General features: G+C 36.6%; 1 protein-coding gene across 3 annotated transcripts in view; it reads left to right on the forward strand.

Annotated features, from left to right (window-relative positions):
* LOC111056050 overlaps window positions 1-14,223 on the forward strand; it is a 660,186-nt gene that overhangs the window by 616,768 nt on the left and 29,195 nt on the right. For all 3 annotated transcript variants that reach the window (XM_039428334.1, XM_039428335.1, XM_039428333.1), the window contains exon 3: window positions 12,373-12,578. In XM_039428334.1, the coding sequence (XP_039284268.1) occupies window positions 12,373-12,578 (206 nt within the window). The remainder of the gene's footprint in view (window positions 1-12,372; window positions 12,579-14,223) is intronic.

Consider the following 14,223-nt stretch of genomic DNA (forward strand, 5'->3'; position numbering starts at 1 on the left):
ATAATTCCAATGAAGACTGCGGAAAAATTGTGGCGGGATTCTGTAAAGATGTTTTGAAATGCAGTAAAGAAATTATTATCAATAGACCCCACGTGGCACGTACTAGGACCAAAAAGGAACAATCCACCTCTCATCGCCCATATCCCCAGAGACGAAGACGTGGCAAGTATCTTCAGTCGAGTGAAAACACTGAGAGGCACCGGCTATAGTGCACCGAGACTTCTGTGATGAGACGAGGAGGAAGCGGGGAAAGCTGGTGCGTCTGAAGATGGAGATCGCGCAAGTCGTCGGCCAGATACGGATGTCAATCGTCGCTGATCGACTCATCGTCGAGGGAGTCGCGTTCGCCTTGACTGGAGATATGTGGCTTCACTGTGGCCAACAGGACGGTGTACAAAAATTAAAAGAGATGTTTAACCACGATTTTTCAAAAATTTTAGAAGACATTGCAAAAGACGCTAGAAATGATGAATAGGAAAAATGTGTCTGTCAGGTGCAGGAAAATGATAATGACTGTAAACTTCTAGCTTATAATTTTGCAGGCTTGAGAGGTAAGTGTCAGATATCAGATACTCAAGCCACAGTCGAAATTGAAATGGAAAAAGGGAAACGCGGATATTTACAAAAATGAGTTGGAGGTGAGATGTAGACACTTCAACTTTGAGGAGGATGTAGATAATAATTGGACTAATTTATAGAAGATGATACATGAGGCTGCTGGTAGACAGGCGATTGATAAAAAGAGTAATTCCAAAATTTGTAAAAATATATGGTTTGATTGGGACTGTAGAAGAGCTAGAGATAAAAGTTTTGCTAATTTGCAGCTGTTTAGAACTTGTAATAATGAAAGGACTAGAAACATGTACATAAGTGCAAACAAAGCATATAAAACTATGTGTACACTGAAAAAGAAGGATTATTACGAGAGCATTGGGAATAAATTCCAAGTAATAAGAGATACAACAGAATTTTGGAAGCTTGTTAATTTTTCAAACGGACTACATATAAGTTTTCAGTGGATATAACAGCGGAGGAGTGGGTGATTCATTTCCAAGGTCTGTTGGCTTTAGAGGGGAGAGCTAAGGCTATCTTGTATGCTGCACCTTGTTGGCAAGATCATATTTATGACGCTGAGATAAGCCGTTCTGAAATAGTGGCAGTATTGAAAAAATTGAAAGATGCGAAAGCGACAGGAGTGGACGGTATACCAGGAGAATTTTTCAAATACGCCCCACAATGTTTTGTGGATGTATTGCTTGGAATTTTTAACCGTGCTCTTGAGCTCGGGCAACTGCCGGCCTGTTTTGAAAAAGCTATCATTTTTCCTATACATAAGGAAGAGGACATTGCGCTAGTTCAGAATTATCGAGGTATAGCATTCATAGATGCAGGAGTAAAAGTGTTTGCGGGGATATTACTGAGGCGATTGGAAAAATGGGTGAGCCAAAATAGCGTATTAACAGAGAGTCAAGCTGGTTTTAGAAAGGGGTATTGAACGGTAGATAATATTTTCAACTTGAGAAGTATAGTCGCATTGAAAACAGCAAAAAGAAGAAGTAAAGTGTATTGCATGTACGTGGATTTCAAAGCTGCATTTGACGTTATAGATAGAAGGGCTCTCTGGTATAAGTTGCATGAAATGGGAGTACCTTCGAAACTAATCAAGATGGCACAAGAATTATATAAATGTACGCGATCTGCAGTGTGCTCATCAAATGGGCTTACTGACGAGTTTGAGACATTTTGTGGCTTGAGACAGGGATGTTTATTATCACCTATGCTGTTCTCGTTATTTATTAATGATTTGTTGGAGTATGTTGGTGAAGGGCTATGGATTCGTGACAGAAACATTAGAGGATTGCTATATGCGGATGATCTGATGATGTTGGCAGATGCGCCCAAATCCTTGCAGAGAATGATGAATAGACTCAGGTGCTACTGTGAAGAATGGGGGATAAATATAAATATGGATAAATCTAAAATCATGGTTTTCCGAAAAGGGGGAAGATTGGCGGGGCACGAGGAGTGGTATTGGGGAGAAGAGAAAATTGAAGTTGTCAACTCTTACAAATATTTAGGAGTGACTTTTACGTCCACTATGAAGTTCTGAACACATATTGCCGAAAGAGTGACAGCCGCTAAATTTGGACTATATTCTGTGTGGAGTAGTGTGATTACTAACAATATAATTCCAGTGAAGGCAAAGTGGGAGGTTTTTGACGCAGCTCTGCGAACAGTTGTCAGTTACAGCGCGCAAGTCTGGGGTTTTGAAATACTTGAGGGGTTGGAAATTTTTAGAGGTATTTCATGAAAAGATTATTCTCTCTGCTTCGCAGCACCCCCAATTACATTCTATATTTGGAGACAGGGAAGGATCTGCTATTCTTTTATACATTCAGGCTGCACTATAAATATATTCTAAAAGTATTAGGGCTGCCAATATTACGACTGACAAATCGTTTTTTGGCGAAAATAATGGTTGAAAGGAACATGGGCTGGTTCAAGGAATGGAGGATTCTTAACAACAGATATCAATGTGAGGTGGGTGTATGTCCTATTAGTGTTCTCGATCGGGCAGCGGAATTGGAGAGGCTCCGGGAATGTATGATTCAAGAGTTTCGGGATAAGTGCTGGGAGAGAGCGGGAAGGGCTACAATTCATGACATATACGTGAAATTAGAGCCCGATTTGGGAGATAACGATTATATTTATGCCAACCTAAATAGAGCAGAGGTGGCCATGATATTCAAGTCAAGAGCAGCACTATGGCCTCTAAATAAAGAGTGGGAAGGGAGGGTCGTCAGTTGCTATGCTCGATGTGCAACAGCGGAAAGTGTTCAATTTTATCGGAATCCAGATTTAGTATATGGGGAGTGCGAGAGCTAAATGAGCGACAGGTTATTGATATATTGAACGGGGATAACTGGGAGAAATTGATAAAATTCATTAGAATAGCCTGGAGGTACCGATCTCAGCTGATTGAGGAGTTCAACACTAAATAATGCAATCTTTCTCCTGTCTTGATTACATTAATTATTTGTAGTCTAATAGTAGTCAACTCCTGGCAGACGGCCTGAAGGCCATTGCTGTATAAAATTTATCAAGCTATTATATACATTTTTTGTTGTGGTTGATGTCAATAAAGATTTTTTTGAATTATTAATTATTATTATTACGTTATATTCAATCATCAGAATACTCATTTTTCAAGCATGATTCCATACGATCGTCGATCAATGAGGATAATACCAGAGACAAATAATCAAGATAATACTGATTCGATGCGGAACTCATTACAATTTTCCCTTAAGATAATATAATCAATATTAATTTCAATGCAATACAGCAATCACAATAGATAAAATAATTCCATCAATTCTTCGACAGAAGAAGTTCCATCACTTCTTCTACATGAGAAGATATTCCAACTTCCATTATAATATTGCTTTTTATTCTCTACTTGATTTAACGGTATATTCTAAGATGAAGTTAGTAATGGTAAAGGAGTTTATATCGTGAGGCTTTATCGTGAGCTTCTTTTCCTCCATTACTCTGATCTTGGCTCAGTTTTCCAGTAGACGGTGATTCCTCGAAGTTAAATAAGTTCTGATTAAGCTATCATTTAGTGAAGTACCTAAGTAAAGCTGTGCAGTGAACTGTTACTGAGAGTACTTTTATTAGTGTAAAACTGAGACTACCTTTTAAACGTTTTCAAAGCATATTCTCTGAGAATATTTATTAAGATGTGGAAATTTCAACATTTCAAAGAGATTCTCTTTTCTTCTACCTATATCTTTTCCTGGAACATCCACTTGATGCTGATGAAGTTATGCAGTCCAGATTGTGGTCCAAAGTATTATTTGCACCGTTTGTTAGGTGCTGAAGCTCGAATACCGCGAATGTAGCACAGGTAATGAGTGTTTCAACGGCAAATTCAGCTACCAGGAAAGTGATTAGTGGATTTTGGATTCGAGGAAATCAGAATTACGTAGAAACAGATAAAATTATGGAATATTCACTTTCAATATAACCCTTCATTCTAACAAGTGATGTGGTTTCCTTGCTCGTTAGTCTTGCTTGAACTAGATGCTTTACAAAGATTGCTTGAGATATTCAACAATCTGAATCCAAATAGGAAATAATTTGAAATAGTTATTGAGATTCCAAGTTGTATACGGCATTATTCAATGGTGGTTGAGTGAAAATGTATGATTCAGGAATGGGGATCTATTGGGGAATTCATACAAACTATTAGTTTGAGAGTGTTTGGAATAGGGCTGAAGCCAATATTAGTAAGAGAAGCAGAGAATATGACAGAAATAAGCACGAGCAGCGCAAACTCCAATAAAGCTCGATCCATTCATAGCCTGAAGCTATTCCATTGCCTATTGTGGAGGGTGAGTGAAATAGAGTAAGAAAGAGTGATGAGAGGCAGAGAGAGAGAGTGTGAGAGAGGAATAGTGAGTGGCTTGCGTGTCCAAACGCTTGCCTCCCGTTTACAAACTTCCAATAAAGTAAATTATCGCCGTTTAATACACATCGATACAATTATCAGGCTGTCAATAAATTACAGTTTACCAGTGCAACTTTGAATGATAATGGAATGGTGCTCTCAATAACCAGTAATTGTGCGAATTGTCATCAATGAATAAATTGACCTCAGAGAATTTGCACCGGTGGAATCCTCCGCATGAACGGATGAACCGATTTTATTTGACAAGCACTGTGCAATTGGAATGCATATTGCTGATTGTGTGATTCTTTCGTCAGTCCACTAATACAGCTCTGTCAGTACGGTTGCTGATAGATATGATAGTATATGGATAATTTATTATATCTTATATACCTTATAAATGACTGGTAACCCGTGCTTTGGGGGAAAGCACGGGGAGAGTCTCTTCATAGATTGATGATCCATTTTCTATAATTAACCTTTTTTACTCATTGATCAATTATGATTTTGTTATGTGATATGTGGGTGTGAGAATTTGAATTTGAATATACGTCGATGCGCAATTTAAATAACCACATATTAATGTGGCGTTTGTAGACGCCTATGGACCGTGCTTCAATGCCTTCAATGTATTGGGTGAATTTTGAGTATAGTATATTAGCTTTATAGAAGGAATCATTCGTATTGATTGATTTGGATACTCTACAAATAACAATGCCAACGTTCACCGAGATCCTCGTTGTGTAGTCATGTTGGGCTTGAGCATAGCTACCTCTAATACAAGGCCGCGGCCTACGATATTGCAACATCGCAATGTAGGCCTAGAATCTAAACAAACCACTCTGGGTATCAGTCAGCACTGTATCGCGCATGCGTTAGTAACGGTTTTTTCCCGTTCCATTCTGTCAGTTCTTTGAATGTAACGTTCTTTGTGATGATGGTTACCGAGCACTGTAACTGGAGCCAATCGTCATTCTATTTTGATAATATTATTATTATCCAATGATGATTTATCATTAAATTCGATATAATAATCACTATATTATCATCTTATTCAATAATAGAAACAGTACTTTTGAATAATATAATTAATAAAATATATTTAACTGATGATGAGAAACACTTTAACTAAGTCAGCATATTGTCATTTCAAAGCAAAAACCTAACCTCCTAACCTACCATTTCACATTTAAAACATTAATAAACTTAACTCTTGGTGAAAACCCCTAATCACTTCCAGCATATTTCAATTTCAAAGCGAAATCCTAACCACCTAACCTATCTTTTCATCTTTGAAATATCAAAAAGCATAATTCAACACGATTTCAAAGCAAAAACCTAACCTACCCTTATGAAACATTATATATATATATATATATATATATAATATATATATATATATATATATATATATATATATATATATATATATATATTGTGATGTACCAAAAGATTGTACAGCCCTCAAACTACAAATCGATTCATTCATAGGCCGTTATGAGAACAAAATAAATTCTATCACCAAAAAGCACTACAATCTTATCTGAGGTAGATAGACGACGGTTATCTAACCTACAGAGTATAAAACAAATAAATCAGTAATTATATACCTTTCAAAAATTTGTCAATGGAAAAAAACCATATATGTTTGTATGTTTATTAATTTGATCAGTAATACAATATTTGAAGGTTAGTTTTGAACCAAAACATAACCCCAAAACAGACCAAAGCTGACTTGTGAACAAGTAGCCAATTGAGAAGGCAGTTCGACCAATGATCGATCATAAAAATTATATAATATTAATCTTTTCATTTTTATATTTTAATTTCTATGCCGAATAGGCCTGAATATTTATTTAATGAACTATCATAAAGATATACTTGTTAGAAATATGAAGACAGATTAGCGTAGCCAGTATATGATGATTGAGGGTCGATATTCTAACATATAAAAAACCATATAAACAAAAAAAAAGAAATATTTAATTATTATTATGTCTGTCATTATTACAAGCATGTATATTCTTATATTATGTCTACTCTATGTTCTAAAAGCACATCTATGTTCTATAAAAATTAGCTATCCTTTGAAGTTATTTACAAATGCATATCACCATAGATGAAATTTTATTATTTATTTGTGTATTCTTATAATTATATGGAACTAAATGATAATTTGGAACAACTTAAAATCAGGAATTTCGCCCTATTTAAAAGCTTTAAAGTTGGACACATTGACACCACCCTTTCAGCATATTGGTTACGTCACAGAATTGGACCAATCCTGAATTAATATGTAAATTTGGTGAGATAAAATTTGAAGAAGAAACTCGAGTGAAAATTAGAAGAGGAAGACTCGAGGCCATTTTGCAAGAATCATCGGTAGGATGCAGACCTAGTCCATACACTTAATTGTTCAAAAGCTTCAATTTCTGTTTAATGTAATTCGATCTTTGTCTTTCTGTTTTAAAAAGTTGTTTTAAAGTTCCTATAATAACTGGTGATACTATAATTTTCAATTTCATTTAAATAAACCCTGAAATTTTATTAGTGAGGTCTGTTCGACGTTTTTCGCCATGCGGAAGGATCCAGCCGGATGATATATTCTACGGCCGAATATATTTCGAAAACAAAAATGGAAACAAAAGTCTATGTAAGTTATTCGAATATATAAAAGGGAATCCCCGTTAATCTACAAAAATTACACAGCATACAAATTTGTCCATTTGAGAAAAGTCATGACTATAGTTTTAAGGGTACAAAGTTATCATAAATGATTTTTATTGTATTGAATAAATTTAAATATCCACGCTGTACTTAGCCAAAAGGTCTATTTTCCTTAGGCGAAACCACACCCTGATAATAATTTTAATTATTCATTTATTCCATTTTCTAAATTATGAATTTGTATTAACTTATTTTTGCCTATTTAATTAGTGCAATTTATGACCCTTTCCAAGGACTATTATCCATTCTATTTTGTTCAATCAAAGAGTACCAAATTTTCACTTAGTATTTATAATTTAAAGATTCAAATCAGCTATCATTCAATATTCATTCTGTATCAATTGAAAATCATAATTTGTAAAATCTGTTCATCAATTTGTTCAATATTTGCTGTAAAAGTATATCTTTCAGAATATATCCATATTACCGTTTCGTTAAACTGGGTTTACTTCATTACACCTCCAAATTCGTTCTTTCTTGACTGACACATATTTATTGTGCAGGACACATCCTTTTTGGCAATAGTCAGACATTATCGAGTATAGTATCTATTATTAGACTATTATTTCTTCTGGTGGTAAATGGTGGCCGATATTCTTATCAAATATTAAATCCTTTCATTGGGAATATCAAATAAAATATTGACTGCCACTAGCCCACCACACTGAGGTGGAGTGAATCCTGTATCATCATCTGGTCAACGTCGCAAAGAGAGGTAATAGATCGTATAGACAGCATTAGAATTAAACTAGGTACCCGAAATATCTACTATTTTGGTTCAGAATCTTGCCATCATATGACCTGTAGTATTTATCAGAGACCCGGTTCGCATGGATTTGCTATTCTGTCTGTTGTTTTATGCGGTCTAATATCTTTCCCAACTACAGCACAATTATTGGATTCTAAGTATATTAGTCATTATTTGGAGAAAAAGTTCACTCCTAAATTACTATCTCTGTCTGATCCTAGTGACAGCATTAATCATACTCAGCAGATTCAAATTGAACTGCATTTTATTATCGAATTGGATTTGATCCCATCTCATTATATAATCACCTACAGTGTTAAGTTAGGAACTCACAGTCCTTACTTCGGCCACCTTTGTAGACCGCCAAACCCTCTATTGAGCAAATTAATTTTTTCAATCTGCTTTATCCGCACACCAGTCATTCTACTCAAACACTCCGAATTTAATGATACCAATATCCCGGCTAAACGAAGGTTAGACAACCTGACCTGTAACTACATACTGTTAAATTATAACCTCAAATACTGTAACTGTTCAATTATTTAATTATTTTCTTTAATCCAACCATTTTAATTATTAATTCCCTTTTTACTGTACATTCATATATATATATATAATATATATATATATATATAATATATATATATATATATATATGTTTGTTGACTATTTTACTTTCTGGTATAGGGGCATTATATAAAAATGACTTAAAAAAAATTATGACTATAAAAAAAATGAGCAAGGAAAGTTGTGTGAGTGTACCACACCAGATTTTTGATGTTTCAAAGGTGAAAGGATAGGTTAGGGGTTTAGGATTTTGCTTTGAAATCCAAAGTATTAAATGTAAAAGGGTTAGGTTTTTTTAGGTTTAAAAAAACCCAACCCCCAAAATCCTATACCCCTAACCTTTGAAACATCAAAAATCTGGTGTGGTACACTCACACAACTTTCCTTGCTCATTGAACTGTAAGCCTCATTCTCAAACAACAATAATTTAGGGGAATAACATAATGACGATTGGTGGCAACATATTTGCAACTATGACCAGACTATTGTATTTTTGTATATATAATTGTTTTCAGAGTACTTTTTCCTTTGTGTAAATTGTGAAATTCGATGAATTTTTCAAATGTCGTCAAAACAGCTGATCTACAGATGAAATAGCTTGACTATGACTGTGTTATTTTTATAAACTGCTACCTACCTCATGCACGAGAAGGGGGTTACAAAGTCCATTTCTCAAGGATGGGGTGGACCCCCCATTAGTTTCCCAGGAAAAAGACTCATGCCAGTTGATAGGGCTAATAAATAACTATTGATATGGCGGAAGGTGTGGCTCGTTCATCAATTGGGCTAGTCAGTCGGGTCGAGCGAGGGGTTTGTTACCACTGTCTGAAAAAAAAATGGCTTTTGGTGGCCCTGAAAAGGGCCAAGTTTGTTGCTGGTGGCCCTGAAAAGGGACCAAGATTGTTGCTGGTGGCCCTAAAAGGGACCAAGGCAGGCTAGATGTTTAGTAGTCATCGACTGGCGCGATACCACGCCGCGCGAGGGTCCCGGGCAGGTCCGTCTGGTGCGAGAGCAGGCCGGCAGGGGCTCAAGTCAATGGTTCGCAGTCTCCACTCTGGTTTACCCGGGCTACGGAGAGGGCTGACCGGGTGATCTACTAGCCAGAGGTCGTGCCGAATCTCCGCCGGGAGGACCTCCTCGACCACTTCCTCGTTTAGAAGGGGCCTTCGGTCAAACCCCGGACAGGCAGGGTCGTAGGCTTCTGCTGCACACACTCCGATGTCGGTTCGGCACCCAACCCGCGCATCCAGAACCGCGCGCCAGTTGTTAGGCTGGGGCGCTAAGTCTTGGGGCGCAGCTGGCGCGGCGGTGTACAGCCTCAGCCTCTCCTCCACCTGGCGAAGCCGACGTAGGGCCCTCCTCTTCTGGATTCGGTGGCCGGCTCGGTTCCTCCTAGGCATCGGCTGGGTAGTAGACAAGGAAGACACCTCAGGTTGCGGTTAGTCTCGCCGTGGTTCCCTCATTGGCCTGCTCGCTGCTCTGCTCCTGGTCTCGGTAGTGGTCTCGGCTGGTAGTGGTCTCTGGTAGTGGTCTCGGCTGGTGGTCTCTTCTGGCTCTTCAGTGGAAGGCTGCTAGTGAGCAAGTGCTATCGAGGGTAGCTGAGTAGCCCCCTTTTATTCACAGTCCCCGAGTTCACCTGCGCTGCTATTGGCCGGCGGTGCTCGGCCAATAGAAACGCAGGAATGGGTGGCGGCGACTGAGGCGCACCCTGGTGGCGGGTGGGTCAACCACTCATTTGGTTGATGCGTGGCGTGGGGAGCAGAGCAGAGCGGCAGGCTGAAAGGTAGCAAACGCGAGGGAGGTATCACTATACAGGATATGAATTAGAAAAAAATCGTTAGAGCCGTTTTCGAGAAAATCGTGAAATACATGGTTTTTTAGTAACTGTCAATTTTCTCAAGAATATTACAAAGCTTCTGACAAAAATGACAAATAATGACTAAAAAACAATGTTTTTCAAGATTTTCTCAAAAAAGGTTTTAACGATTCTCTTCAAATTTATACCATGGATATTCATAAGCCCTATCAACTGGCATGAGTCTCATTTCTGGGAAAATTTCAGGAACTCCGTAATATTCTTGACAAAAATGGCGGATAATGACTAAAAAACCATGTTCTTCACGGTTTTCTCGAAATGGCTCTAACGATTTTCTTCAAATTTATACCATGAACAGCTAGCTATTCATAAGCCCTATCAACTGACATGAGTCTCATTTCTTGTAAAATTGCAGGAGCTCCGTAATATTCTTGAGAAAATTTACAGTTACTAAAAAACCATGTTTTTCACAATTTTCTCAAAAACGGCTCTAACGATTTTTCAAATTCATACCCTGCATAGTTATTTATCAGCTCTATCAACTGGCATGAGTCTTTTTCCTGGGAAACTAATGGGGGGTCCACCCCATCCTTGAGAAATGGACTTTTGTAACCTCCTTTTCGTGCATGAGGTAGGTAGGTAGAGCAGTTTGCACCTGAATCAATTTTTTATTTATTTTAGAAATGACCATTTATTGAGACAATGAATAAAGAATAATAGTGACGGCCATTTAAGAATTTTATAGGCAAGGAACAATATGCAAAAATTGATGAAAATTATCAATGCCTATACCATAATAAGAATAATTATTATATTATTCAATCTCAAGTAACATTATAGGTGATTCAAATGAAGAAGATTGAACGCAGTTTCATAGAAAATGAATTCGCAGCCCACAGGCATTCATCATTGTGGACTCTGAACGAATCAATGACAGATTGCAGCCCATTTTATGTGAGCAATGTACATCAGTATGAGAGCTTGATGGCCACCATTGTAATTTTCTCATTTAAATCTATTCAGCCATTCGCGTCACGCGGCAAATGAATGGTATGGCAAATTGAAACATCGATGTGTTTGGGTTTCAGCTGAGAAAAATTGACCGTGAAATTCTTATTCAGCAACGCTGCCTCCAATATACCATCCAATAACTCAGGGCCAGATATTTATTGTCTCGATCAGGCTGTATTAAACTGTTATAATTCATGCCATTGTAATATATAAACGGGCAACGATGTAGGCTGGACCAGCATGTATCGCACATGTATCATTCTGTCCAACTATTACTTGAGGCTGTAGTGGGTTAGGCCCGTATTCGCACTCTCCATCAATCATTCCTATTCACTAGCTTATTTCTCATTGAATCTTCTTGCATGGAAAACTCTCACTTTTCCATCCTTACCACACTGGTTCTGTTTTTCATTCACAAACAAGTCCAAGTCTAGTTTAGTTAACACAGAAATCATGAGCGCATACACTGTCATATTCGTCTTATTATTATTTTCAATTTAAAAATTGATATTGATTAATTATTTTCTTTTCAATATCTTGTATTTCTAAGAGTGTTTTTTCATCCAGTTTTTGAATTCCTAATAATTCTATCAGCAATTTCTGTGCACAACAACATTTTATCTTGTACTTCTTTCAACATAGTTTTTTTAATCCAGTAGTTATTTGAATTACTGATGATCGTATCAGCAAAAAATAAAATAATTATTTATTTATGAATACCAGACATTACATGAACATTGTTGAATAGATTCACAGAATATTCATTAAAAATATCTGATAAATTAAAATGATAATGGTTTTCTAAAATAGGGCTTTATTCAACTTCAGATACTTTTACATTCATTACTCTTATCCTGTCACAGCTATTTCAAATGACAGTAAATTAAACCATTCAACGAAACCGAAGCTCTGATGGTATGATGGTAATTAAATTATGAATATTTGGATAAATATGTATATTCATTGAAGATTCAACCGAATTAAGTCGCTTGGCTTTAACTAACTTTACCCAATCTTGACCAATAATCGCTGATTTTGCGTGTTTTTCAGGTGTGAACAGCCTGAAGCTGACGACGCTGCACATTGAGAAGCACACGGTGCGTGGCAACAACTCGCTGCTGGAATGCCGCTTCGACCTGGAGGGGGAGGCGCTCTACTCAGTCAAGTGGTACAAAGACGGACACGAGTTCTTCCGCTACATTCCCAAGGATTATCCATCCACTCAGACCTTTCTGCTACCAGGCGTCAAAGTTGATGTAAGTTCTACGTCTTCATTACATAATCAAACAATATTGTTTCTATGGATTCAACTAATTGAATCTTGAAGGCGGATTCCCATTTATCAGTATCAGAGTCAGTGACCAGTAGGCCTACAGTGGAAATGTGACTGCCACGCGTTCTAATAGGACTATTCCCACTCAGCCCAGTCGGGCAAGTATCAACAAATAATATCATCACTGTACGTTACAAGTTCACTGTTACTGATAACTGAGAATCTGCCTTAATCTAAGTTGAAACTAAAGAAGAATTAGGAGCAATATTCGGTTGGTTACAATATTTGGCCAATATTCACCTGCCAATCTCATATTATGTTTAATATCCCATACCGAGCTTCGCTCTGGAGTACAAAAGCATAAAAAATTTATTACGAGAGAAAAAATTATAATAACATTCATAGTTCATACAGAAAATGTTCTATCTAGTCACAGTAAATTGAGATTAATTCTCAGAGGAATGCAAAAATTTCACTTACAAAGGCACGGTTGCACAAAAGCTGGTTAAATTTTAATCCTGATTAATTTCACGTGAACCAAATCAGAGGAGACCATTTCAAAAAGATGGATCTACTGGAATTAATCATGATTGAAAATAACCCGGATTTTTTTGCAACCGGCACTAAATACCTGTTTGAATTACAAAAGTTCAACAACTAATTTTGACACAGTCCCACACACATGAATACGCTCAGTCACTTCCATCATCAACAGACGTTGAAATAATTATTTTCAGCTGTTTTTCCAAGGATGAGACCTTTTATCCTTTCAATGTCCTTCAGCGAGTTTTCCCAGGGATGAGACCTAGTGCATCGAATCTTAAACCTACTATGTTCTGAATTTCGTGAGAATCGTTAGAGACGTTTTCGAGATCAGGTGAAATACAAACATATAAACATCTAAACATCTAAGCATCTGAACATCCAAACATATAAACATATAAACAGAAGTTGTTCGTTTAATAGTATAGGATTTTCATGTAATTTGAATGCAATTCAAATTAAAACCATAAATAACAATAACAGTGTCATATTTGGTTAGTCTATGTCATGAGCATTGAACATTTGAATGAAAATAATTCATTTCTATATATAGAAATATAGAAGAATAAGATGTAAAATCATAGAGAGGAACATCTTCATATTTCACACTTTACAGTATAGTAGTTTCCGTAATGAGCTCATTCACATTATTTGTATATCTATCAACAAATAGATAGTAATAACAATAGTTCATAATACAGACTGTCCTACAGCACAGGATTGTACTAAATAAAATCGATTGGAAGAAAATTATTCCTGAAAAAATGTCAAAACATGATAAATCAATGCCTAGTTGGTAAGCACTTATCCATGATACATATTACAGTTACACAAATAATATAGTTTGTATTTTCATACGATTTTTCACTATCAAGAATCTGATCTATGCCTTGAAAGTCAAAACATGATATATCTTCTACTGTTCTTGAATCTCTTTGAAAATAGGTAGGCTACTCATTGAATGGTGACTTTTTCAACATTCCATTTGGTACAACACTGTTCACTGTTCCTTTTTGGCACCTCCTTTATTAATAGACTTCAAGTTCATTGTTTGGAAAATTGTCAGCTGCAAGACAATATTGATG

The sequence above is a fragment of the Nilaparvata lugens genome, chromosome 5, assembly GCF_014356525.2.
Source record: "Nilaparvata lugens isolate BPH chromosome 5, ASM1435652v1, whole genome shotgun sequence".
In the NCBI taxonomy this organism is placed as follows: domain Eukaryota; kingdom Metazoa; phylum Arthropoda; class Insecta; order Hemiptera; family Delphacidae; genus Nilaparvata; species Nilaparvata lugens.